The sequence below is a fragment of the Pungitius pungitius genome, chromosome 18 (assembly GCF_949316345.1).
Source record: "Pungitius pungitius chromosome 18, fPunPun2.1, whole genome shotgun sequence".
Taxonomy (NCBI): Eukaryota; Metazoa; Chordata; class Actinopteri; order Perciformes; family Gasterosteidae; genus Pungitius; species Pungitius pungitius.
Genome location: NC_084917.1, coordinates 14,060,634 through 14,088,372, shown reverse-complemented (window position 1 = coordinate 14,088,372; position 27,739 = coordinate 14,060,634). Strand labels below are relative to the sequence as shown.

The 27,739-nt window shown below is 44.3% G+C and overlaps 1 protein-coding gene across 8 annotated transcripts in view; it reads left to right on the top strand.

Moving 5' to 3' along the window:
* The first annotated feature begins 5,918 nt into the window (after positions 1-5,918).
* Positions 5,919-27,739, top strand: part of tcf4 (transcription factor 4) — a 160,664-nt gene continuing 138,843 nt past the window's right edge. For 2 of the 8 annotated variants that reach the window (XM_037484483.2, XM_037484476.2), the window contains exons 1-3: positions 5,920-6,781; positions 7,113-7,151; positions 14,881-14,953. In XM_037484483.2, the coding sequence (XP_037340380.2) occupies positions 6,710-6,781; positions 7,113-7,151; positions 14,881-14,953 (184 nt within the window). In that variant the 5' untranslated portion in view covers positions 5,920-6,709. Of the gene's footprint in view, positions 6,782-7,112; positions 7,152-14,880; positions 14,954-27,739 lie in introns of all 8 variants that reach the window. The other 6 variants (XM_037484484.2, XM_062558764.1, XM_062558763.1 and 3 more) reach the window with 5 other exon arrangements.

Here is a 27,739-nt window from a genome sequence, read left to right as displayed (position 1 = left end):
AGTGGTCTTAACTTGACCCCAGCTGCCTCCCCAAGTCCTCCTCTCTCTTTTTCACCCCTTCTCCCACCTCACACACACTAACATACACATAGAGGCCATTTACTGTGGACACCTGTGTAAACCATCTGCTTGGCACCTGCCTCCTTATCCCCAAAAAATACCCAGCACAGTATAACACACACACACACACTGTCTTCTAGAAACCTCCACCCTCACACTCTCAAACTCACACCAACCCAGACTTCTGCAGGAGCGAAGCTTACACGCGTGAGAATTGACACCTGCTTGGTTCCTGCTCAGGTCTCTGACTGAGCGTCGTCGCCTTTACCTGAGCAAGCAGGTGGAGCTGCTCAGCCATGCTCAGGTAGTCATGTGGAGGTTGGAAGGTGAAGCTCACCACTTAAACGTCTCTGTGAACTGCATGAGTCCAACTTGTTGCACTCCCTTTTCAATGTTTCCAACAAGCCTTTCTGTGGCTACACGCAGCTGTTCCCATAACCGTACAATGACCCGAGTCAATCACACGTCGGCGCTGTTCTCAGCTGTGTGTGACGACTTGATGCTCCGGCGTGTTGTTTAACCCTTTCGAAGTGCGAAAAAGTGGAACAGCACTGAGCCACTTCAGCCATTTGGCTTCTTTCCGTCTTAAGATGTTTTTCATAAATTTTCCTCCAGTGGCAGACACATCTAGTTGTGCAAAGAAAGTTAAACTCATTATTAATTAAAGTCCCTATCCAGAGAATAGAACGCTCCTGAACGTGAATATTAAGTAATAGCAACAGTTGTCACGACCCGGCTCGGGCAGCCATGACAAGATGAGGGAGACGCAGGCGGTTCCCCCTAAAGAAAGCGTTTATTTAGCTCCACACATGGGGCGACGAGGCACGGAGTTGTGATCAGCACCGGGCCCCCCAGGTGTCTCCAGTCAGCACTCTCCGGGCACCTGCCATTAAAAGGGACATTCACGCTAGTAATACGGCAAGGGACCGTCACACAGTGGAATATGAGTGTGCTCGCGTTTGCATGATGACGAGGCCAGTTCCATGGCACTTCATGCAAAGCAATCTATAGGTTTCGTGCTCAATTACCTCTGCGTCACTCAGCACAAGAGAAGAGGCCAATGGGAAGTCCAAATGGATCCTCGTCCAGTGGTGGACACACGGATTGAATCCATCCAACGCTCCGAGCTGGTGGCGTAGTAGTAGGTGCTGAGCAGGACGGGATGGATCCAACACACACAGGCAACATGACCACAGACCGACACTACTGTCTGACAATACAGACCTAAAGAAGTGTTTTTTGTCGCAGACCCCTTTGCTTGGTCATGTGACAGCCTGTGATATTGTGGTCCAGCACGGCCTACAGTGGCCGATGTGTTGTAAGAGAGACCTGCAGATCTCTTTTAAACTACTGAGCTGCAGAAGCTGCTGTGGCCAAAATCATTCTAAATATATATACTTTTAACTCAGTAAATTGGTAACCCACCCGTGCGTGATTCTTCAGAACAAATCCACCCAGAAATAAGCAGGCATCGATGGTGTATGAAGGATGTCTGATAACGAGTTTCCTTTCCTCTTCATGGATGAAACAAGACAGAAACAAATGTTTTTCAAAGTTTTCTGCACAAACCCAGAAGGAAAAAAAAGTGACAGAAGCTTCTTCCTCTGTGGTGGTTGGTTTGAGGAAGTGGGCGCTCCATGAGTTCAGCTGGAGGTGGAGGAGGAGGAGGATGGAGGAATGTTCCAGACTGCTGATACTGGGGACAGATTATGCACACACACACACACACACACACAAAGATACATGCACACACACTCTCACAAAACAAACTTGAGCCAACACTCATCCACTCTCTCACTGCCCCCCCCCCACCCTCCCTCTTTTTCTCTCCAGTCTCCAAGAGCACTCACACTTTTACACTCATGTTTTGACACACACACACACACACTCAGTGATCCGGGTGGAATCAAAGGGTATTAGCTGTGCGGTGCTCGGTTCCCCCGGTCCTTTCCCAGCATTCTCCACAGCTGTACGATTACACAGGTGTTTGGCAAAAACACACAGTTTGAGACCACAGAGGAGCTGAGTGTGTATGTGTGTGCGTGTGAGAGACAGAAAAAGAAATGTGTGGTCAAATGCGTTCACTTGCACAGCTTCTCTGCAGGAGTGTGTACTTATGTTTGGTCATAACGTGTGTATGTTTAAACCATTTATTCCTCTGTGGGAACCACCGCTACCATCACATCTTAAATTCAGTCTTTTCAAGTCTTTTTCTCCCTTCCCATCTGTCTCACGGTCTTCATTCATGTCAAATATGGCCAAAGGGGAGGGGGGGGGTACATTATTTTCGTATATATATTAGCAGCTGTTTTTGTCGTACAGAACAGGGAAATTGCTCTTTTTTTTGCTAGATTTTTCCTGAGCTTATGCACTGTGAATAAAGACATCAACCAATCGTATCATGTCAAATATATTTAATATGTACAGTATACTATCAATCACAGCATAGCAGAGTAGACCACATCCACTCATTCAGCTGTTACCTTCACTATAAATGCCTCACACATAAACACTGCGTAACTTTTTACCAGAGAAACCTCAACTTAGAGAGCATTTAGCTTAAAGGAAACTCAATAAAGGAGCTTTCAATACCAAAGGCTCGGACAGAGGGCCATGCACTGCTCTGTAGTTGGTCCTCTGCCTCAGCAAAGCGATTCAAACCTTTAATAGAAAAAAGATTGCAAATTTGCATTGCTCAAAGCATCAGTTGTTTCGAAGCAGAAACGAGTATTTAAGTATTTAAGTTTCTATAAGCTTTCAAATGTAAACTTGCCTCTTCTGTTTACCGCGCTGACGATGGACAGCGTCTGTGAACACAGGAGACGTACTGGTATCAAACTGCACAAACCAACAGTCTGTCCCTCTGTTCTCGATTATAGAAGCTGGTCTCACTTTTTCTCTTTCTGGAGAAAATAACCTCCGTGACTCACAGTCTCTGCTTGGAGCCGGAATGCTTATCAGAATACACATATTTAATATGTCGGTGTGTCTCCTGGATCACCCGTAAAGTCTAAAAAAGGTGCAATTGTTTAAGTGGAGGTTTTCCGTCAGAGGTTTGGATACCACAGCGCCCGGATCCGGACTCTGATCGCTGTCCGCCTATTAGTGACCCCTCATATGGAAACTGGATAATAGACCATATTTAAAAACAAATGGCTTAACTAGAAGTAAACCTGTCCACCTTATCTACAAAGAAAAAGGGCCTTTAGTCTGAGTATGAAGTTTAAACATATTAACAGAATATAAAGTCCCAACAGACTAATAGTGTCATAAGGATCGTTTCATCTAGAATTAGATCTGGCAGACACTGATATTGATTGGCCACTTCCTATAATAATGTGCTTTGATTTAGTTTGTGCATCTTTTGCCTGACCTGACAAGATGATACCCCATTAGCATAGGCCCCATGGCCCCCCATGGGCCAGCCGCCGCTGGAAATGATATTGCTATATATTGTAGAGAAATCAATTTGTATTTGTGTGTAACCAATACATTTGAGTGGATATTTTAAACTTTTCTTTGCCTTATGGTTAAAATGAGAGGTGACTGCTTCTGTGGAATTGAGCCAGGATGAACAATGTGGAATGAATTGATAAAATAAAATTCTTTCTCATACAAGTTCTTGCCTTCCAGCTTTGTAATATAATATTCAGGTGAAACTCGAAAAAATTAGAATATCGTGCAAAAGTTTCAGTTTTATTTCAGTAATTCAACTTAAAAGGTGAAACTAATATATAGACTCATGACAAGCAAAGTAAGATATTTCAAGCCTTTATTTGATATCATTTTGGATGATTATGTCATACAGCTTATGAAAACCCCAAATTCAAAACCTCAGAACATATTTGGCAGTGTGGGCAGGTGCCAAGTCCTGCTGGAAAATGAAGTCAGCATCTCCATAAAGCTCGTCTGCTGAAGGGAGCATGAAGTGCTCTAAAATGTCCTGGTAGACGGTTAAGTTGAATTACTGAAATAAATGAACTTTTGCACGATATTCAATTTTTTCGAGTTTCACCTGTACATAATACACGGAAGCTTTATCAAAAAGCGTGTTACCATGCGTCTCTTTATCGGCATATTTTCCATTTCGGACCCCCCCCCATATTGTTAAGAAGGTCGACTTGGCAACATGGCGAGCACCATGAACAGGAAGCTCTCCCTATTTCACTAGGAAGGGCTCACTCAAACCTGAAAGACACAAATAAAAACATAGTTATGAATATTATAATATTTCTGCTCGATCTACCCATTGTGCGTGTTAGTCTTCTTTTTCTGAGATACGTTGTATAGTCTAGTATTTCAAAGTTATCGCCCTGTTCCACAAACTGAGTCCCACCAGGAGAAATGTCCCTCCTCCTCAGCCTATTATGTAATAACTGCGTATCTGTCAAGGATGAATTTCGCAGCTCACCTCTTGACCCTCGATGTGACAGACGTTCCCAGTGCACAACTGTGCATTTCTGTTTCAAGGTTCAAACACTCAGACTAAACCAGGATGTGTTGTTTTAAGGTTATTCAACTCTTTCTTGCGTTGATATTTAAAGAGAAGTTCCAGGCTGGGCTGGGCTCCTGGTTAAATGGAAGATGAGGCTCATACAGGGATTCACCCGGATTGGGGATTGAAATGTTTACAATAAACTGCTCACATAGAATTAGAACATAGAGAAGAGATCACAGGCCTTGAGAATCCTGAGCTACAGATTTCAAAGATGAACTTTTCCCCTGATATTCCTGCTTTTTTTTTATCTGTCTGTCTTATTCTTTTTTGTCTTTCTTTCTTTGATCTCCTTTCATCACTTAACTCAGTTACAATTTAGCTCTGATTTTGTCTTGTTTGCTAAAAGAGGCTCCAAAGCTCTGTAGATGAGGTGGTTCTTTGTGAGTTTGTCTCCCTAAGCAACCCCTCTCAGGTCATGTTAACTTTCACCACAGAAACCTCTGTTTGTGTCTTGTGTGAAAGTCAGCAGTTACTTTTGCATCGAAGGATCTTAACTGAACTTATTTTTTTAACGTAACCCTGCTTGTTAATGGTTTTGATGTCTTGCATTTTTGAGCAACTTCCATTTTGTGCAATTTCCTACCTGTGTATGCCTCTCAATGTATCTTGTCATTGTCACTCCTGTTACTAATTTTTTTTAAAGCCAACTAGAGATTCAGAGATGCAGAGGGAAGCGTTCAATCGTGAGATGGCAAATTCAGCTCGGATCACTCGCGTCTTTTGTAACAGAGACGACAACAACGAGGAGCAGGTCTGCTGTAATCCGCATTAAGCAATTACATGGCTCATCATTAGTTCCAGAGTGGACAGCAGCCAAAGGGCCAAGGGGCAGGACCACTGTACACTGCAACAGACCCAACCTGCACATGAGAGTGTGTGTGTGTGTGTGTGTTTATTTTTGTGTGTGATTTGCAGAAATAGGCCAGTCATTTTTGTACCTTCAGGCTAAAGAAAAAGAAACAAAGTAGTGCAAAGTATTTCCGGAGAGCTGGCTTGGCGCTGTTGTTGTTTAGTGTGTGTGTGTGTGTGTGTGTGTGTAGGGGGGGGAGGGGGGGGGGTCACGCAGGTTAAGCACTGCACTTGTTCCGTGTGCTTGAAGGGGGGAAGACTCATGACTCTGGCATAAGAAAATAAATGCTTGTGTGAAAAATGTACACCATATAAAATAGCAATATAAAAAACAAACATGTGCAAAAATGATTAGTGAATGTTTATAGAGTGAAAAGTTTTCTTTTTCTAGAAGGGAAAAATAAAACCACTATTTTTTGTTGTTACCCCAATGCGCCCAACCCAAACGCAACCATCCAACGGCTGCAGCGATCAAACCAACGTCTCCTTCTAACAAGTCGCTGCATTTCCTTCCACTGCGCGCGGGAACGCAAGCGGCCGCACGAGCGCAGTTATCGCTCCCGCGGCTGTGCATCACACGCGCACGGGATTCCGTCCTGCGTGCGCACCGGTGTCTCGTTGAGCAGCAGCCGCAGCCCGCAGCGGCGCAGCCCGGCGCAGCAGCAGCGGGATCAGCGGGGCTCGTTTCCGGAGGTGATCTTTTTAGTCATCCTAGAGAGGCTCAGCGGAGACACGGCGTCTTATTTATTTATATCGCACTCGCATGTGTGTGTGAGTGTTTGTGTGCGTGTGTGTGTGTGCGCGCGTGCGTGCGTGTGTGTGTGTGTGTGTGAGAGAGAGTGAGAGCCACAGCCAGCCGCGGCGGACGAACTGCGTGTTAAGCGGAGCGGTGTGGACTTGTTCCCGGGGAGAAAGCACACCAAAACGCACTTAGAACAACTCCGCTTTCCTTCTTTGTTTTTTTTTTCACTCCATTTAAAAAAAAAAAATGTCTTTTTAATCTCGTGCTGACCAGCGGCGGAGGATGAACTAGAATCGGGGCTGCGAGGTTGTTGTTTTCTTTTTTTTTTGGACTGGATTTATTTGGCGGTGGAGGAACGGAGCCCCGGGAACGGAGGGGAGCGCTGCGCACACACTAAAAACAAGCCGAGGTCTTCCTCTTCTTTTCTCTCCTCTCCCCCCCCCTCCCCTTTGTCTCTCCATCTATCAGTCTGTCCCTACCTGTCCTCTTCTCTCTCTCTTCACCCCCCCCCCCCCCTCACCCTAATTTTAGGGTCCGTGCGATTTTTGCAACAAAAAAAAATGCATCATCAACAGCGGATGGCAGCTCTGGGAACCGACAAGGAGCTGAGCGACTTACTGGACTTCAGCGCGGTAAGGGACACGCAGCGGCCGCTTCCCCCCTCTCTCTCTCTCTCTCTCTCTCTGTCTCTCTCTCTCTCTGTGTAAATAGGAATAGAATAACTCGTAGAAGCCGCGGAGGAGCGTGAACGCGTCCCGTAGGGCGTCTGTTGTATCCTCCGCCGTAATGACCTGTGCACGGCGCATTCAACCTGCTTCTTTACACTAAAGTGCATTTGGCGTAGAATAACTTGCAAAAAAAAGTCTGTGCAAATTCTCTTTCTTTTTTTTGTAATTTAATTTCTTTATGTGTGTGTGTGTGTGCAGAGAACTGTGAAGATTGAAGCATTTTGTTGTCTTATAGATGCGAAACAGCGATTTGAAAATGTTCCCACCATCCATGGTAGTATATCTCATTTTAAGTCCTTTATTTATTTGTTTACTTTTACTGTCTAACCTGCTCTTTCTGCCCTTGCTATGATTTGGAGAATGTTCATATTTGTGCGTGCGTGCGTGTGTGTGTGTGTGTGTGCGAGTTAACAGACTGCCCCGCGCGCCGCGCACCGCGTCGTACACACACACACACACACACACACACACACACACACACACACACACACACACACACACACACACACGTTAAAAGCTCGTTGTGTGATAGACAGACGTGCAGAGAGACAGACAGACAGAAGGAAACACACGCATGCAGCCCAAAAAGAGAGACATGCTTCACACTTCTAAATGTTCCCGCAGCTCAAACTCAGGACTCCGTCTGAAAGTTTGTGTGTGTTTTATTTTTTAAAGGAACAGAATGTGTGTGGTGAACTTGATGGGCAGGAAACAGCCCCCCCACCGCGCTCCCCTCTTCCATGCTTTCTGCACGCCTTCTCTCCTCTCCTCTGGGAGCAGCTTTGGTATGAAGAGGAAGAGGAGGAGGGAGGAAGAAAAACATTTAAAAAATATGGAAAATTTTAAATAAAATTCCAAATTTCATGTGGAGAGAGGGCCTGGCTATAGTGAAATCACGGTAGTGTTGCAGACGCAAGAGAGAGAAAAATCACCAAAAATTCCCATGCGATAATTTAAGTTCCCCCCAGAATGATAATGCATTAGACAAATATGCACACATCTACTATATTATATCTGCGAATAATGTCTGACCATATCAAATTATTAAAAGAAGGACACCAGAGATGCTGCACGACATGCAGGAACAGGTGATACAATCCTCATTAATGCACCTTTCAATCTGTATTGTGATGTCCATGCTGTAATCAGTACATCACAGTGTGCAGTGCAACGCACCACGTAGGTTTCTTATAGAAATGGTCTAAATGTTTCATATATTTGATTTGTTTCAAGCAACACAATAATCATTTAAGAATATTGTAGGTCTTATCACACACTTAACATGCATGATAAGCTCGCTGTTGCATACAAATATACAAAGCACATCTATAGCAATATTTTTATGAAAAATATGTTCCTTAGTTCAGACCGATAATTAATATATATATTTTTAAGTCTATAGATGTATTGTTGTGTGTAATCACCATTTGGTGTTACACACGTTTTTTGTCCCTTTCACAGTATATTAAAGTAAAGTTGTCATAGTTACTATAAGAGATAAGATCATAAATGTAATTTACTTCATACTGGCCTGCCACAGACCTATGTAAGAAAATGATCTTCATACTGTTATAATGTCCTCTAATGAAAATAAGCATAAAATAACAAAAATTGAAAAATTGAGAACATTATATCACGTCTACAGGAATATTCTGATGTTTTTAGGTATATACATACTTCAGTTTTATATCAGAATATTATAGTATAATAATTACAAACAATAATACAAAGATATGAAAATAATGAATCATAAAATCTATACTTAGTAGCCCCTGAGTTTCTGGAGTTTATCATATGTAATATTATGGACAAATATGCTGTATGTAAAATGAACTCCAAAAATGTCAATCAGGCCGTAAATGCTGCTTCTTGAAGACAGAATGAAACAAAGAAGGGCAGCAGCAGCAGCAGCAGCCACAACGCGTCTCCTCTCATTATAGACGCAGGTCGGTCGCATTCAATTATGCGATCATCTGTCTGTGCCAACCCAGTCTCCAAAAAAAGCGTGAAATGGCTACGTTGGTCCACCGTGATAAACGTAGTCATGTTACGTTTTCCCCCAAAATAACGTTACTATGTTACGTTTCTTTTGGCCCATTCATTTACATTGCTTTGCAAATAGGTCACGTGACTATCAAGTTTCCCGGTAGCGAAAAGAAAAACATGGCGGACGGTCAGCATAATCTCCGTGAAAAACACAATATTTTAAGAAAGCATCAGCATTTGTATGCATTTCGATGGCATTTCTAGCGAGAAGTATGCGTTATTCTTTCATAATCTTCTATCAGAGACTGTAGAAGACCTTCCGTTTATTCGTTTCTGCGAAGATTTGAGTGTCCCTTTGGCAAAGCGTGGCTACGCAACGCCTTTAACGGCGCATTATTAAAAAAACACTTCCAGTGGGGGCGTTACCGTAAAGAGGCGTTCAGCCTTAAAGCCACTAATCGCCAAACAAAACAAACTCAAAGCACTCGAATCACATTATGACTTTTTAAACATAAATTCCGTTATTTTTATGAGTTTTCAATGAAAGAATGCATCATTTCCGGGGGTAGGCATGCCCGGGACATCCCGAATTATGGGCAATTTTGATTTGTCCAGCTTTTTGACAGCTCCAGTCCCGACTTCCAATCACAGCCTCCTAAATCAATGACGCGCCTAAAACTCTCGGATCGAACATTACGTCTTGTTTACATGGGAAAGGGGGGCGGGGCTTCGCCCTCAGAGCGGAGCGTCATTTCTCGCTCCACACGTCTCCTCTTTTTACTGGCCAGGAAAACGGGCGATCTATCCCACGTGGGTCTGGCTCCATTCCATTGGCTCTGACGAATCCATAGAGAGGCGGGACTTATAATTTGCCCGGCAAACGGAGAGATTTGAGCTGCATTGCTTCCACTGTGCGTGAAGTGGCCGTGAGGCCTCCACTAAAGTCTCTCTCTATTTGTTCTGCTTTACTCAATAAAAGTAAAACCTTTACAGATATACTGTCCACACACTAGGCTAACATAATGGAGACTTCCAGGCTTCGTCCTTTATGTTTTATGGGGATAAAGCCCCTGTAAGTAGTTTTTTCCCAAGCAAATCTGAGTTTCTTCTTTTTTTGTGTGTCCCATACAAATATCAAAATATATATACTGATTTTCACATCCAAACACACTCACTTATGTTCCCTTTTATCATGACAACAAGAAATTTCAAGATATACCTTTTGCTTTCATAAATCATACAGTTTTAGTGTGTAAATGCCCAGCAGTGTACGGTCCGAGGGCCCCTATCGGGCCACTTGTTAGATGGGTTTGATGGGTTACCGACTAAAATATATGCCCCCACCCCCTAACTTGATTTAGGTCTGTTGCCTCAGGGTAACTTGTAAATATAATAAGTCAAACAAGCAATGTAAGCATTAAGAAAGTAGTGCATTTTGAGCACATTAACCACAAATGGATTCAAACATAAATTCAAAAATATTAAACAAAGAAATGAAATGACCAACACTGTATGTACAAAATCCACATACAAAACATGTAAACTTAAAGGGCTTGTTTGTGTCAAATTTTATGGCATACACATTCAACTGGCCTACAATAACCTGAAGAATGTCTTAAAATACTGAAGGGGGGGACATGATATCATTAGAAATGTTATGCCAGAGGGAGCACAGAATGTATTGTGGGGTGTTCAACAAGGAGGATTTTCAACCTCTACTATGTCTCCATCCTCATCTTGATCGACAGACTCACTGTCACTATCATCAGACATGCGTTATCCTAGTTTTAGTGTGTAAATGCAATTTCCAGCATGAGACCTAAAAAACGCCTACAGGAATAAAAGGGTTAAACCAGATACAACTTGCTTGTTTGACTTATTTGACTTATTATATTTACAAGTTTCCCTGAGGCAGTTAGGGGGTGGGGGCATAAATTTTAGTCAGTAACCCATCCAACCCATCTTAAAACTCAGTCGAAGGAGTCTAACGCCGGAGTCACAGGGTGCAACAAAACTCTGTAGTGAAAAAAGTGAAGGCCGAGGCATGCTGGGTGAGGTGCGATCCCGGCCCTTTTGGGACAGTGTTGTGCCTGAACGCGTTCATAAACTTGTTGATATTTTGGGCGAACGTGAACTCAACGTACTGTATTAATGCCCGATGAACGTCACTGTTCTCGTTCATTCTGGTGTCTATGAACGGCGCGTTCGTTCAGCTTAATGTTCAATGGGGTACCAGATTTCTATAGAAAACACACCATAAACGCGCATTAATAAGTGTAGCAAAGAGGCGGCGTATAATAATTTTAAAGAGTTTATGAAGTTACTGACAAGGTCGGTGAGGATGGGAGGAATCTGACCTTTCTTTGCAAACATTTGCACCTTAATGATTACTGTCCTGTTTTTCTTTTAATAATTCCTTATTTAAAAAAGACCATTTAAGCAGCATGTGTTTGAGAATGTAGTGTAGGGGTAAACTCTGCAACTGCTGCTAGTGTGGAGTGAATAGACAGCAACATAGCATCAAAGAATCATTAGGGAAATGCTGTCCCCTCAATGCTAATGTAAACCCTGGTTGGATAAGGATTCAAATTGGATAAGAAGATTAAATCTGATGCATAGCTTCAGTGTTAAAACTGATAAAATAATTGCTGTCTGTGGTTCTGGGCTGTGGCAATAATTTAAAAAAAAAATAGCTCGCAGCAACGTATGGAAAAAAAGAACTGAACTAGTTCATTTTTTGGAACCGTGAACTTAGTTCAAATATTTTGAATTATGAACTGAACTAGTTCCTTTTTAAAATTTGTAAACTAAACTTTGAACTAGTTAATGTAGAAAGTAAACTTTCCCAACACTGGCTATAGGACCCCGGAAGATGATGAACTATGCCTGGGAAGGGCGAAGCCATGCCGGTACGAGCATGATGTGCAAATTAGTCGTCAGATCAAAGTATAGTAGTGATAGACTAATCGAACCATCTAACAAGTGGCCCGATAGGGGCCCCCGGACCGTACACTGCTGGGCATTTACACACTGTATGATTTATGAAAGCAAAAGGTATATCTTGAAATTTCTTGTTGTCATGATAAAAGGGAACATAAGTGAGTGTGTTTGGATGTGAAAATCAGTATATATATTTTGATATTTGTATGGGACACACAAAAAAAGAAGAAACTCAGATTTGCTTGGGAAAAAACTACTTACAGGGGCTTTATCCCCATAAAACATAAAGGACGAAGCCTGGAAGTCTCCATTATGTTAGCCTAGTGTGTGGACAGTATATCTGTAAAGGTTTTACTTTTATTGAGTAAAGCAGAACAAATAGAGAGAGACTTTAGTGGAGGCCTCACGGCCACTTCACGCACAGTGGAAGCAATGCAGCTCAAATCTCTCCGTTTGCCGGGCAAATTATAAGTCCCGCCTCTCTATGGATTCGTCAGAGCCAATGGAATGGAGCCAGACCCACGTGGGATAGATCGCCCGTTTTCCTGGCCAGTAAAAAGAGGAGACGTGTGGAGCGAGAAATGACGCTCCGCTCTGAGGGCGAAGCCCCGCCCCCCTTTCCCATGTAAACAAGACGTAATGTTCGATCCGAGAGTTTTAGGCGCGTCATTGATTTAGGAGGCTGTGATTGGAAGTCGGGACTGGAGCTGTCAAAAAGCTGGACAAATCAAAATTGCCCATAATTCGGGATGTCCCGGGCATGCCTACCCCCGGAAATGATGCATTCTTTCATTGAAAACTCATAAAAATAACGGAATTTATGTTTAAAAAGTCATAATGTGATTCGAGTGCTTTGAGTTTGTTTTGTTTGGCGATTAGTGGCTTTAAGGCTGAACGCCTCTTTACGGTAACGCCCCCACTGGAAGTGTTTTTTTAATAATGCGACGTTAAAGGCGTTGCGTAGCCACGCTTTGCCAAAGGGACACTCAAATCTTCGCAGAAACGAATAAACGGAAGGTCTTCTACAGTCTCTGATAGAAGATTATGAAAGAATAACGCATACTTCTCGCTAGAAATGCCATCGAAATGCATACAAATGCTGATGCTTTCTTAAAATATTGTGTTTTTCACGGAGATTATGCTGACCGTCCGCCATGTTTTTCTTTTCGCTACCGGGAAACTTGATAGTCACGTGACCTATTTGCAAAGCAATGTAAATGAATGGGCCAAAAGAAACGTAACATAGTAACGTTATTTTGGGGGAAAACGTAACATGACTACGTTTATCACGGTGGACCAACGTAGCCATTTCACGCTTTTTTTGGAGACTGGGTTGTCTGTGCCCGCCCACGAGCTGACACCCGCAGCTATCGATAGGCCTGCCCATGATCCCAGTCACATCCTCCATCTCGCCCGCGTTTGGGTCCTCTTTGTTGGAGCGACCTCAGAATTCCGCATTAGGCCCTGACAGCCCACGGGCGGGATTCACAGGAAATGACGGATAGACTCTTTAGACTATGGGCTTCGTTTACTTCTATTGTGGCCTGTACAAAAGACCACAAAAAAACCCGGTAAGTCCTGAGAAGCTTTTATAGTCCGAACGTGTGAAGCGCCGAGCATGTTCACAGTCACTGAGCTCCCCATCGCACACGCACACACACAGAGGTTATCCATCAAGGTCACCAGGGTCCTCCAGAGGCTTTACACTAGCGCGTACATATAGACCCTCTCCGCCTTAACACCTGCTTATCTTTCTGTAGATGTGTTGAGCTAAATGGTAGCTAGTTCTGATGATAATCCCAGATATGAAGTAGACGTGAAGTGTTGTTTTTTCCAAAATGAGCCGTCCACCATTCGGCAGGAGGGAAACATTCAAATGAATACAAATTTTCATGATAAATTGAGCAGGGGATTTAGGATATTTTATCTCCTACAGATGCTGGATTTGATTTCTTTCTAATATTTCCCCAAAATGTGCCCGCAGGGTTTTGGAAAATGAACTCTTCACGTCTGTGTTCAGGTCTGAGCTGAAAGTCTGGGTCATTAGGGCTGGGTATCAAACATGTCATCAAAAATAGGTTTTTAATACACTCTGAATCGACCTGACAGCAGCTGACGAGGTGGCGAAAGAAGGAAAGGTGCATTTGTCACTACTGACCAACAGGTGATACTTCTTCCCAACTGGTTGTAAAGAATCCTGTGGTCAGCTCAGCAAATACACATTACTGTTACTTCTTCAGAGAAATAACAAACCAGGTGTGTTTGATCAGCTGGATTTTACATTTGATAACCCAAATGTATTCATTTCTGTTAAAGCTTTTTTAAAACGTTTTATTGGGGAGAAAGTGACTCTTTGAGGAGTTGGAGCACACAGTGAGCGACTTGGACCTATTCTGGGACTTTGGACTTGACTCACTCGTCTTCCCTTTAAGCTGGACTTAGGACCCTTTGTGGTACCCGTAAGAACCAGGACCGGCCTACTGTGGACTTGTTAGTGTTCAGTTGGGACCTGTTTGACTTTACTCAGGTGTGGCATGCTAATGAGTATACACCTGACCTGATGAAGGACCACCTGACCTGTGACCCGACTGCACTAGTTGTCCAGTTACCTGTCAGAAAACCTTCTCCAGATTTCATTTCAATCAGTTATTCTTTTAATCATTTTTACTGAGAAGTATTTGACAATTGCAACTTTGTTTCTTTTTGTTAAAGGAAACCTATATGTATAAAGCTAGATAAATATCAGACAAAAACATACATTGGTCTCTGATCAGTGTTTAAATCCTAGTGATACCCAGCCCTAGAGATGATAGACCTTATGTTTTCTTTGATAAATATCCATAAAGAGTTTCCTTCCAAAACGTCATATATAATATGTTAAAATATAAGACTGAGCGACCATTAAATAAAGCACATTCCCCATCTGGCCTGGAACTAATTCTTCAGCCAAATGCTGCCCTGGCGTTTTGGAACGATGCTCCTCATGTGTAGCTGCAGTGATGTTTGTGGAGAGATGCGTCTTGCTGTTGGCAGTGTCAGTGCTCTCGGAGGTAATGTGCGCTCTGTTTGTCTTGTAGATGTTTTCCCCTCCCGTTAGCAGTGGAAAGAACGGGCCGACCTCCCTGGGGAGCGGACATTTCTCCGGCTCAAGTACGTCAGCTTTCTCCCTTTTTTTCCCCCCCTCGTTCTTCTTCTCTCTTTTTTTTCTTTTCTTTCAGCCTCCTCCTCTTCTTCCCCTTACACCTGCTCACTGCTGCTTGGCTTGCTGTTTGAACTTTATTGTGGGTAACCATGTTTTGTTCATGCAGATGCAGTTTTTGGGGTTTAATGCTGTTTTTTTTCTTCGAGGATATCTTTTGATTTTGAGATGAAAAAAAATGCGGGTTTTTCTTTTGTCTCTGTAACTTGCTCGTATATATTTGGATTACTCCGACCACATTGTTTCACCGGTTCCCGTTTTCTGCTGCTTGTCTTTGCAAAAAATATTGCGTGTCAATCAAACCATGGGGGTGTCTCCAGTAAGGGCCAATAGTGCATTTTTCGGGGACTCTATTGAACAATAGATGGACTCCCTGTTGTGTGACATACCTGCATGTTCTGGCCTAGTGTAGTTTGTGTGTGTTTTTCGCCCCTTCACCTCACAGTACGTGACGTATGGACGTTGGGATGGAAAACACAGCCATGAGGCCATGACGGGATTTTTCAAGTGTCTGTAATTTTTAGGGCACCACGTTGCTTTTTTTTCAGCTGCTCGAGTTCATTCCTGAAGCAGACTTCCTGTTTTGGGGATTTTGCTGCCCTCATTCTTTCCTGCCCCGTGTGTGTGTGTGTGTGTGTGTGTGTTATGGAGATCGGTTCACTGTGTGTTTTGACAGCGGTGTTATTGGTGTCAAACAGGCCGTTTGGTTTTTATTGGTGTCTTTGACTTTGAGTGTTCGGATCAATGAAGCTTCCTGTGAGGGAGGGAGTAAAGTGGCCCCATGAGCCAGTGACGCTGAGCATTTCATTTATTCCTCCAGTTAAAGAGTCTGTAAAAACTCGAATCCCGTCAACGGGCAAAGGTAGATGTTTGCACTGAACCATCCGTTCAGACGCGCTGACTTTGCAAACACACTCACTAAAGAATTCAGAGACGTGGAGTATAACAAACGTGTCCCCCCCCCCCCCCCCAACTCCACCAGTCCTCCCATGCCTCCGCTGAGCGTCGGAAAACATACAATAATATGGACAAATGCAAGAAAGTGGGTTCAGTGTTTAACAAGATCTCACTTGTCCAGTCGTGGACCCAAATGAATACATCTTTGGGAACACATCATGACCTAAAACACTGAAGGCTGTGGCTGGTCTCCTCATGGTCCATTGATCATGGAGGCATTAAGTCATTTTTAAATTCTTTTTATAATCTAGTATCCCTCCCGCTGCTTGGAGGAGGGTCAGTGAGTTCGTTTTTTGAGGTGTGATTGTGTGTTTTGTACGTTGTTTGGTGTCTTTTTTTAAAATCATTGTCCTTGGAGGGATGTTTCAATGTGGCCTCCTGAGCATTTTCCACATTTCGCTTAAAGGCTGGCAGCTGTTGGGTTTTTTCATCCACAACAAATAAAATGGTTGGCAATGTATATTATATTTCATAAAACTCTGATGTGAAGTATATAGAATATTTGTGAAATGTATATGCCTCGGAAACATCGACAGTAACGGCAGCTTTACTCTGGTGTCAAACCGTTTTGTCAATCGATGACCAAAGCCTACTTTTACAGATTTCCAATTGTCTTGTGTGTTGACAATACTTGCAGAGCGCATGCGGCAGACATGACCTTTACACTCATGAAATGTTCTTGTATGATATATTTCCCCGTCTCCGTGACGCAGGCTCACTCTGCGGAGAATCCCGCCTTTTCATCACAAACGCTCGGGTTGTTCCTGCCGCTCCCGGTCATGTGACTTTAAACAGCGATCGGGAAGCCATTTTGAAAAACAGAGAGTACGGAGACGTCTTCTTTGCCCACTGCCTGGCGGTGCGGCGGTTGTTGTCCGCGCCCCGAGGCCTCCGCCGCGTTGTTTGCTCGCGTGCCGCACATACAAATGGGAGGGAGGACGGTTCTTAGAGGGGACAAAAAGCGCCGTTTTTGTGGCGTGGCGGCGGCTGGGCCTCTGTTTGCTGCCTCCATTTGTATAGTCATTTTTTTCTTTTGTCTCTGGAGACAGGAACACACACTGGTGTCTCACACACAAACGCAGTCATCCCTGAACACAAATCACACTCTGTTTCTCGCGCACACACTTCTAAACACCCAGATGTACAAGATGCAACCCCCCGCCCCCCCCCCACACACACCCAACACGCACGTACACACACACACACACACACACTGCTCCCCCCTGCTGTGGCTTTCTGCAGGCCTCGGCATTCTGATGAGCCCGCCGCTGTTTGTGAATGCAGCTAATTAGAGCTGCATAGACCTACACAAGCACGAGAGCAGCGCATTCCAGAGGCTGGGACGCGAGCCACTGCGTGTGTAGTTAATGACCTCACCATAGTGCATTTTACTGCACTAGACTAATTGACCCTATTTGTAATACTGCGCTATTTCATAATAAATTGTTGACATTCCTTTACATTTTAACGCTGGCTTGATGACTCATTTGCACCCGTCACACTTCTACCCCTTTATATCTTTAAGATGACAACTTGAACTAGTAAAGTTTGCTTTTGGTGTTTTTCACAAATAGATGTGAAATGTGTGTGTTTAAGTGCATGTGTGTAACATCATCGTTGAATATCCTCCAAAATAGCAGTTAATCTTGTATTCTGGGATGTTTTGTGCATAGTTGGACTACTTTTTCTTAGTTAGGGGAAAGTTTTCGGATGGTATTCATAATTTGGGCTCCTTTTCTGAGCCATTTGACCCCCCAACACATAGATAGTGATGTCCCATCCCTACTCTCCCTAATACTATGATTGCACCATTTTTAGTTTTGAGTAGTAATTTTTAGCTTTTTATTTAGAGCATAATAAACCTCAGTAGGTATGATACTAAAGCAAAGGGCCTTTATCTTGTGAATATCGATCAAATAACGATGGATACGAGCAAATCACTCGTACAAGAAACAAAACTTAGATAGAAGAAACACAGCATATCGTAGGCCTCAAATGAACACAGCTATTTATAAATTCTTACTGAAAAAAAGCTTGCTCCACAAAACAAAAACAAAAATTGCATACCTTCACCACAAATGGGTAATCTGCTATAGATTCACCCAACCACAGAGAAACCCGGTTTGTCCCCAAATAGCTCCGGCATGGGCGCAGGTTGCCAATCAAGGTTAAAGAAGACCCCGTCAACGAGAGCATAAAGGAGGCAGGCGGCTGGATGGGAGACACAGAAGCGTGTAAAGATAACACGTCAGTCAGGTGGAGAGGGATCAAAACAGCTTTTAGGATTCGCTTTACCTGATGCTTTTGAGTAGTGACATTTCATTTGGTCTTTTTCTTCTTCCGAACATGTCTTCACGTAGAATTACACATTTTAAATATGACATCCTTCACACAATGCTGTGAATGCATCTTTTGGGTGGTTTTGAAGCGCCCTCCTCATTCCGTGTAAGTCCTCGTATTTTTGGAGGGCGACGAATGAGCCGTTAACACACACACAAAAGCATCTAAACATAAACAACGCACAATCTCCCGACGAGTCCCTGGCTGACACGCTCAGCCCACGGTCATCGCCAACCAGGAAGTGGATTAGGCGTTTTAATTATTGGGAGATTTGGCCATTGTTTCCGTTTTATTTTGGGATCATCCCTGGAAAAGATAACGCACACTTCCAACTCTGTGTGTGTGTGTGTGTGTTTTTCTAATCTCCTCCTGGATGGAGCTGTTCACTCTGCTCGTCAAAAAACCGCCACGTCGTGCCACCCATCTATTTCAAGTCCTGGCAGCTCGTGTTCCTCCTCTTTTTCTTCTTTTAGACACATAACCTCTCAGATCCGCTGTTTGTCTCCCTGTCAACGTGCTGGAAGGGCACTGAGGTGCGTCGACGTGTGCGTTCACAGAGAGAACGAGCGCTGAGCCTTAAAACGTGTGACCGACAGATGTGTGTCTGCGTGTGTGTGTTTAGTTGGGAATAAAGGGGGGAAGGGATGAGGGCTTTGGGGGCGGGAGGGCAAACCATCCTCACCCGTTGCCATGGAACATAAAGTTGGCAACGAGAAATGGAGGAAATGTTCCTTAACTGTCAGCAGAAAGAAACAAAGAAAGGTGGGAAGGAAGAAGGGAAGCTGAAGGAAGGTAAAGAGGGAACCATAAACAAGGGGCAGGGGATAGAAGAGAGGGAAAGGAAACACGTGCAGAAGAGGAAAAAGAAAAGAATGGTGGATGGAAATGGAAATGGAAAGAAAATGGAAGAAAGAAAAGAATGCAGTGAGGACAAGGTGAGGCAGAAGAGACGTGATGCGAGGAGGAGGGTGGATCAGCAGTGATGGGCGGCCTTGGACAAACCCAATAGTGACTTCTACCAGACGACAGCATGGCTCAAACGTGTGCAGTTGGTCGCCGGTCAGGACGCCTGCAGCTTTCCTCGCCCCGGCCCTTTTTCACAAGTGGAGGGTGAAAGTTTCCAGCGTTTCACACCACACCCCCCCCCCCACCCTCGCCACAGTGCACGCTGCGCTGCCGTTGGCCGTAGTTGTCCGTGTGGACGCATTGCAGCACTCAAGAGAAAGTGTGGAACAAGTGTTTGTGGCGACGGAGGGAATCATTGCAGGGGAATAAATATATCTGGCTGTACACATTAAAAGGTGCTCGTTGGCCTCTGGAAATGATTTGTTGACAAAAGATAGATATAAAATATCACCAGACTCCCAAAGAGATGAGCGCTAAATCAATAGGCTTTATCCCCTTTTTTTGTGCCAGCATCCATCTCCTTCTTTGTGGATTTCCACAGAAGAAGGCAGCGGCGCGGCGGCCCCTGCCAGCGAGCTTCATGCATTAGCGGAGACATTTGGGCGAAGGCGAGATGCAGCCCGATGGCACGCCGCATCCTTGTTCCCCTAATTGGCATCGCTTATTAAGTCACAGTTCACAGATGAAAAAAAGGGCTGGGTTTCTTTAATAATCCCCCCGTTTGATTTGATGCACTTGTACTGAGACTGATAACGTGCTCCGACGCGGCGAGCCCCCCCCCCCCGGTGCCACCCTCTTGTCTCTATCCAGTCAAATCTGCCTCTGTTACGCCTGTCACTCAAAAAAAAAACAACATCCTGGCTGATTGCTTTCAAAATAGAGATGGAGAGTCACTTAATACCCCCCCCCCCTCCTCCTCTCTGCCCCCGAGGCTGTTAAATCGTCTCGTTTCCTCGCAGAACGGCTCACAAAATAAAAACACCCCACCATGCTCTTAATTGTGGTGCGGATTAGGGATTAATAACCGTTTTTAGTCATAATGGCAAATATCATTGGCCCCATTTGCGTTTCTAATGCTAATAATGACTCCGCTAATAATGGCAGTAATTCCAAGGATTCGGCGTGGGTTTCTGCTTGTGGATTTATTAATTCTCTTTCCCCAAAGCTCAGGAGATCGACGTGGCGCTTGCTCCCACGGAGCGGCTCGCTGCGAGTCGGAGCGCCGCGCCTTTTCCCCGAAGACGCCGCTGTTGAGTTCACGTGCTCCTCTGTCCTGGTTCCTCTGACTTCAAGTGTAATCCACTTGAGTCATTTTAGTGTCCTCGATCCTCCCTGCAAGTGTTATTTGGAAATTGTGATCAAACAAGGAGCATAATGTACAATTAAATAAACAATAGAACATAGAAGGATATGAAATAAGGTCTAAAATAAATCCTATTGAAAGTGTCCCAAAGGTGTTTTGAGTAGAGTCAGTGGGGGTTTCAGTTGTTTCGCACCGATCTGACGGGACTCTTTCGATTTGGGTACATTTAGTTGGATTTAGGTCTAGAGTGGTTAAGTGAGCTGTCACTGGGTGTGTTAGTTTCTGGTTTTATTTTGTAGTTCTTTCACTTCCTGTCCTGGTGTGTTTTCTCCTGTGTCCAATGACCTGCACCCCCCAGAGTATTTAAACGGCCTGTAGCGCTGCGTCCCCCCCCCCCCGACTTTAATCAAGTGCTTTGATTTCGTCCCTCGCTCCCGTCCCTGAACTTACTGTGACATGAGCAGGTTAGAAGTGGCCCACAATTGGTTTGAAAAGGACTTGTCTTTACATTCTAGGTTGTAAAATAGCATTTCTAACTTTAGTGGTTTAGTTTTAGTGTTTTTCAAGGTATATTTTAAGGGTTTCTGAGGGTATGATCAAGTTAAATCTGGTTTATCTTTTCTGTATTTGAATCTATGCTAGGGGTACCTTGCTTTAGTTTTTTTTTACTGCCCAGTCAGCATTTTATTGAAACAGGTCTTTATATATCTTAATTTGTTCCAGCATCTGTATCTCAAAGAGAATATGTAATTGAGTTAGAACCTGCTTCACATTTAGATATTAAAACAATGCTTAAATGTAACCTAGACGATGATCATTACACTTTCAAGCCATGAGACACCTGACAGTGAAGTTATTTCCATCTGCTTTTACTCAGATGAACTCGGCTTTAGTTTGCCTTTCTCTGCAACAACTTCTCTAATGAGTGTGATTATGTGGCACCAACTAAAAACGTCTCCCAGGTTTACCTCGGACGACTAGATGTCTTTTCACTTCTCACCAAGTGTCAGCTATAATAACTAGATGTCAGCACAGACAATTAAATATAAACAATGTTTTTGTGGCTTTTCCTTCTCCGACGTGCTGTTGCCTTCAGTCACTTTGTTATAAGTTGACTAAATGTTGACAGACGGCCAGCGCTTAATTGCTGGTTTTCAGCTGCTTTTGGCTGGAGTCACAAAGTGACTTGTTTTTAGAAGCATCTGTTGCACACCTGCAGCAGGTTACCTGCATGGTTTGTATGTTCAGAGTCTAAACCACTCATTAGCAGTGGAGAGTGGATAGGAAGAAGGACAGACTGCGTTAACAAAGTCCACGCCAGCTACTTATTTTCCACATCTTTAAATATTTGACATCCAGATTATTGGTGCCGTTTCTTCCCCCCCCCCCCCCCCCCCCACAATTCACCCTGTTCACTGTGAGAAACAAAGCCCTTTGTGCGTTGTATTTGTTAGCCTTGCTTCTGTCACGCGTTCAAACGCTTTGGACCAAACGAACAAGACACCCTAACAACGATTGCGACGATATGTGGTCCATTCATCGGCGGCTCCACGTCAGCCAGCTGCTCCGCCGTCGCCGCGGGCGGCCCGGGTGACGCCGGCGAGGTGAGTCTTCCGCTGCTCTTTCCGCACACCTGTTCCCTCGTACCGGCGGCGGCGGCACAATCGCACAACCAGCGAGCCTAATTACCCGGCCCTTAAAAAATAAAGAGACGGGGGAACGTCAACCAGCCTGCCTGGCAATTACAGCGGCGCTCAACACCTCTCCCCAACAAACACCACTCCAATTAGAGGCAGCCGACTTATTCTGGGAGGCGGCTGTGTGTGTGTGTGTGTGTGTGTGTGGTAGACCTGTGGCTAAAGTGAAGGCAGAAGAGGTGTGCTATGTGAAAATGGTGTCTGTCAATAGAGAGACGACGGTCTTGAAAACATGACGCGGCCCTCGCCCTCCTCTTCCTCCTCTTCCTCCCCGCAGTCATCTTTTTCGCCTGATCACTGCTCTCCCTCCTTCTCTTCACCCTTTATCCTCCTCCTCCTCCTCACTGTTTTCACCTATGTCCACTCCCCTCCTTCACTCTAGCCCTGCTCCTCTTCCTCTTCTTCTTCTGTGTGGTCCTCAGTAAAGATAAGCAGCTGTCTCTCTTCTCCGAGGTGTGAAGTGACTGATTTGCCAGTCTCGTGTTCATTGTCAGAATGTCTTTTTGTAACGTACGGGTGTGAGTTGTCTCGCCAGAGTTCCTCTGAACCTTTACTCCGCAGAGACCAGTGGGTTGAACCATCTGTTTCAGAGTTTGGGGTGGGATGGGGGAGGCAAGCGGCGCAATGGTTTATCCCGGCTTTTGTTTTATTCTCAGTCCTTGGCAGAAGTGGCACAGCCAAGTTCCTGTGTGTGTGTGTGTGTGTGTGTGGGGGGGGGGATGTTTTCCAACCAACCCCCCCTTTTTCCGTCCACACATACACATTCACTGATATACTTGCACAAACACACATACACACAGACTGTAAATTGTCTGGAACACCCCTGGTGCCATCTGGTCTTGCGACAAGCCAGATAGTGTGTGTGTGTGTGTGTGTGTGTGTGTGTGTGTGCATGCGTGCGTCTGTGTGTGTACTGTTCATGGGAGAATGAGAGAAAAGATAAAGGTGTGCATGCATGTTAAGATGATGTGTGTGTGTGCGTTCATCAGAGTAAAACAACAATTCTGACACACACACACACACACACACACCCAAAACGATATCCGCAGCATTTCAGCTCTGGCTGTGTTGGTTCATGTGGATCTCCTGCCCTGGCGTTTAATTAGAGTTTGGGTCCAGTGTGGAAGTTGTTTATTTAGTCATTTTTCGAATGGAGCTGTGCAGAACAACAGGGAGCCTTTGGGGGCGCTGCTGAAGTGCCCTTGGGCAGCACAGAGACTCTATGGGCTGCAGTAATAGGTCCTCTTCTTGATCCCCGATCATGTGTATGTTTTGTCCAATCAGTTTTTCCTACCAGATGCCACCAGTTTAAGGAAACTGGAAGTATAAATAAGAGTGATTTTTATGATCTGTGTTTTCATTCCCCTTGTTTCTTTTTAACTTTTGTTTCTTTTAACTTGGTTTCAAATGGTTCTATTACATTTTTCATTACATATATTATCATTAGAATGTTTTTAATTATCAATACGCTGGAGGGGGCACACACACACACAGAGAGTGCTGCTTGGTACAGTCAAAGTCAAAGTCATTTTTTTTGGGTCCCTAAAAAGTCACTGATGACAAAAGACTTACCAAAGAAGACCTGTGCCCGGTTCCTCGTACGTGAGTTATCCGGATCATGTTCAGGATGAGATGATGTAGATCAGGCTTATCGGTTTCCCGAAGAAGGTTTCGCTAAATCACCATAGCAACACATAAATATACTTAAAACCTGCTCCGGTGCCGGTTCATTTGAGCTACTGGATTAGTTCACCACACCCCGGGAAAAAGGACCTTCCTCATTGATGAAGGAGCGATATCAGTTTTATAGGAGACAGTTCTCAGAGATCACAAAGACCCGATGACCCCACAATGACGTCCTCCACGAGGGCTTCAGACTGTCTCTGTACGGTCACACACTGTCCCACGGACTGTCTCGATACAGTCTCACACTGTCCCACGAACTGTCTCTATACAGTCTCACACTGTCCCGCAGACTGTCTCTGTACGGTCTCAGACTGTCCCGCAGACTGTCTCTGTACGGTCTCACACTGTCCCACGGACTGTCTCGATACAGTCTCACACTGTCCCACGGACTGTCTCTATACAGTCTCACACTGTCCCGCAGACTGTCTCTGTACGGTCTCACACTGTCCCATGGACTGTCTCGATACACTCTCACACTGTCCCACGGACTGTCTCTATACGGTCTCACACTGTCCCATGGACTGTCTCGATACAGTCTCACACTGTCCCACGGACTGTCTCGATACAGTCTCACACTGTCCCATGGACTGTCTCTATACGGTCTCACACTGTCCCACGGACTGTCTCGATACAGTCTCACACTGTCCCACGGACTGTCTCTATACGGTCTCACACTGTCCCACGGACTGTCTCTATACGGTCTCACACTGTCCCACGGACTGTCTCTATACGGTCTCACACTGTCCCACGGACTGTCTCTATACGGTCTCACACTGTCCCACGGACTGTCTCGATACAGTCTCACACTGTCCCACGGACTGTCTCTATACGGTCTCACACTGTCCCACGGACTGTCTCTATACGGTCTCACACTGTCCCATGGACTGTCTCTATACGGTCTCACACTGTCCCACGGACTGTCTCTATACGGTCTCACACTGTCCCATGGACTGTCTCTATACGGTCTCACACTGTCCCACGGACTGTCTCACACACTCTCTCATACTGTACATGTTGCGATGCAGAGAACATCTAGGAAGCCGCTGCATGTCGTGCTCTTCATAAAGTTTTGTTGGTTTATTTGTTGCTTAATAAACTTCTGGATGTTTCACTGCTTCAATTGATCAAATGTTGGATCATGAATAATAGATATATACTGATCCGCCCACACACACACATATATTAAAACTCCTAGTTCTATATGGTCATCCACACACACACATATATACACACATACATGTGATACATAGGCTGATACAGTACATATATCCTGATAACTATTAATCTGACTATTTGGGCTTATTTTTATCTACTTATTCTGAATTAGTTGAGATCATTATTCTAATTGGCTGATGATGCATCCATGAAGCCTCCTGCTAGCAGGCACTTTTAAAGAAATCTGATTGATTAGAGTGATGAGGCACTTAAAATGATCCTATACATTTTATGCATTTAACGTTAACTTGTCTGCGATACTTGGTGGGGTTTGTAGATCTTGCAGGGGGGCGGTGTCAGTTTTTGCCATGATTATATGATTTATTTTATTTTGTATAGCACAATATCACAAAAGATATTGTAAAAAATACTGGTTTTAGTGATCGACTGCTAACGTAGGAGGCGCTTGAACATCTGGTTCAAACTAACAACAGTTTGAGCTACATGATCAGGATTATAGCCTGACAGCAATCATCTTGTTCATTTAAGCTGGATAATGGGACTTTTGATTGACTTAGTTGAACCACGTACGAGTAACAGGGCCTTGGTTTGTCTGTAGATTTGAACCTCTAACCCTGGGGGTGCTGGTGCCTTGCTCCAAGGGTTTAAACCTGCGGCAGTGTTAGCACCTTAAAGATTCCAACCTGTAACCCTGACATGGTTAGTGCCTTTGCTCTATGGGTCTGAGCCTCTACCTGGGGCCCTGCTGGTGCACCTGTAACCCTGAAGGTGTTGGTGCCTTGCACAAGGGAACCGCGCTGCAATCACTCAACCTTTCATTGATGAGTGAGTGGACTTTGACGAACACTCTGTGAATGGACCAATAGAAGGGCAGCTGATACGAGTGAGAGGGTCAGATCTTCACTGTGTGTGATGTCGGCTGACCCAAGGAGACCAGACTGCTTCTTCCTCATTGGCTAAAGGACATCTGGCAGTGTGTGTCTGTGGGTGTGTGTGTGTGTGTGTGTGAGGTTCCACATTGATTTCCCCTCACACATTCCACACTGTCAGGACTGAATAGCAAGAAGTCCTTAGTCCAAACATCTCTCTCTCTCTGCCTCTCTCACTATTTCCTATTTTCATTCTTGGTTCTTTTTCCACTCTTTCATTCACATTGTTTCACAACTCTCCCACTTTACTCTGTTTATTCTATCGCATCCCACTCACTGTGCTTCTCCCTGACTTACTCCAGTTTAAACCTGAAACATGCAGCCTTCTCTCTCACATGTTTGTTTGTTTGAGAGCAGCAGCAAGCCGAGTATTATCATCCTGATTAGTAGTCAAATTTTAGAGCAAACATGACGCAGGACTCTGCAATATCCCACTTCTGATGTTAACCTGTGCCATTATTCATGAGCAGATATCCCCCCCGTGTTAATAGTAAAACTCTTGGGTTTACACCTAAGTTGCTCCAGCCCTCGTGGGTAGCACTGAACAATATATCTCGCTGCCTGCTGAAGAGCGGCAACCGTCGTTACGGCAACGCATCGGTGTGACGGTGTATGGAGAATAAGGAAAGTAAGGAAATTCGAACCGGTATACCGCCGAGCTCTGGTGGTCTATGAATAATCATGCAAAGGTGGTTGTAAAGAGAAATGACTCTACTTCTCATTCAGTGGATCCCCTCAGTAAAAACATGAGTCTCAATCTCTACTTTCGAGCCTTCATTGTCACATGATGTTCATTTAGTGAACTATGATCCATTTTGAGACAGACAATAACGAAGGGGACGGGCTAACGTCCTCCACATGTCCTTACGGCTGCGTTCTTGTTTTTATCTTCAAACTTTTAAGTGTGTTTTCAGTTGAAGTTAATTGAACATTGTCGGATGCTCAAAATGGTGACGACGAAAGACACAACAGCCAATATGCCAGACTCAAGGTTTTGAAATATAAGACTACAGAATGCGTAATACATAAATTCTTTTTTTTGGTATAGGGTATCGCAGCATGACTTGGACTTGCTTTGAGTGATCGGATACCTGCATTGTGACTTCCTCAGGCAGACTTTGAAGATTTGGCTTCAATTTGCTGTGACAACCATGAAATGTTGCTTCACAAACACAATGATGTTTCTTTAATCTGCCAAACTGGCACCGCTGCGCAGAATTATCCATGCATCACAATGCAATGTTAATTGAAAAAGTTGAGAATGACTGTTTTGTCCTTTCAGGCGGTTTGTCTTATTTGACAGCTTAGTGTGTGCAATAACCGCGGGGTGAAACCACAGTGTTTTTAGCCTTTGGTTAAGAGGATGTTAAAGAGGACATTAGTTTGTTTTTTTTCCTCCCCCTAGACTTTCTTCTTTTCTCCCATTTCCCGGCCTGCTGCCTGTTGGATGGCCATCCATCGACAGCTTGAAGCCATTTCAAGGACCAATTATCCAATAAATGCAGCTTTATGAAGTTGTTTCCCTGCTGCTGTGTTCTTGGAAGGCAGAGGTGTATATCAACAAGATTTACACCGCTGGTGCTTTAAAAGACATAACCACTGTTTGGAGGAATGTGACACCTACTTCTGCTTGTATTAGTTGTATTATTGGGTCTTTATTCTTCTCTGTTGCCAACAGTCAGTGGTTGGAAAAAAGTCACTGACTAGCTTCACAGAAAGTTGAACACGAAATGCACAGCCAAA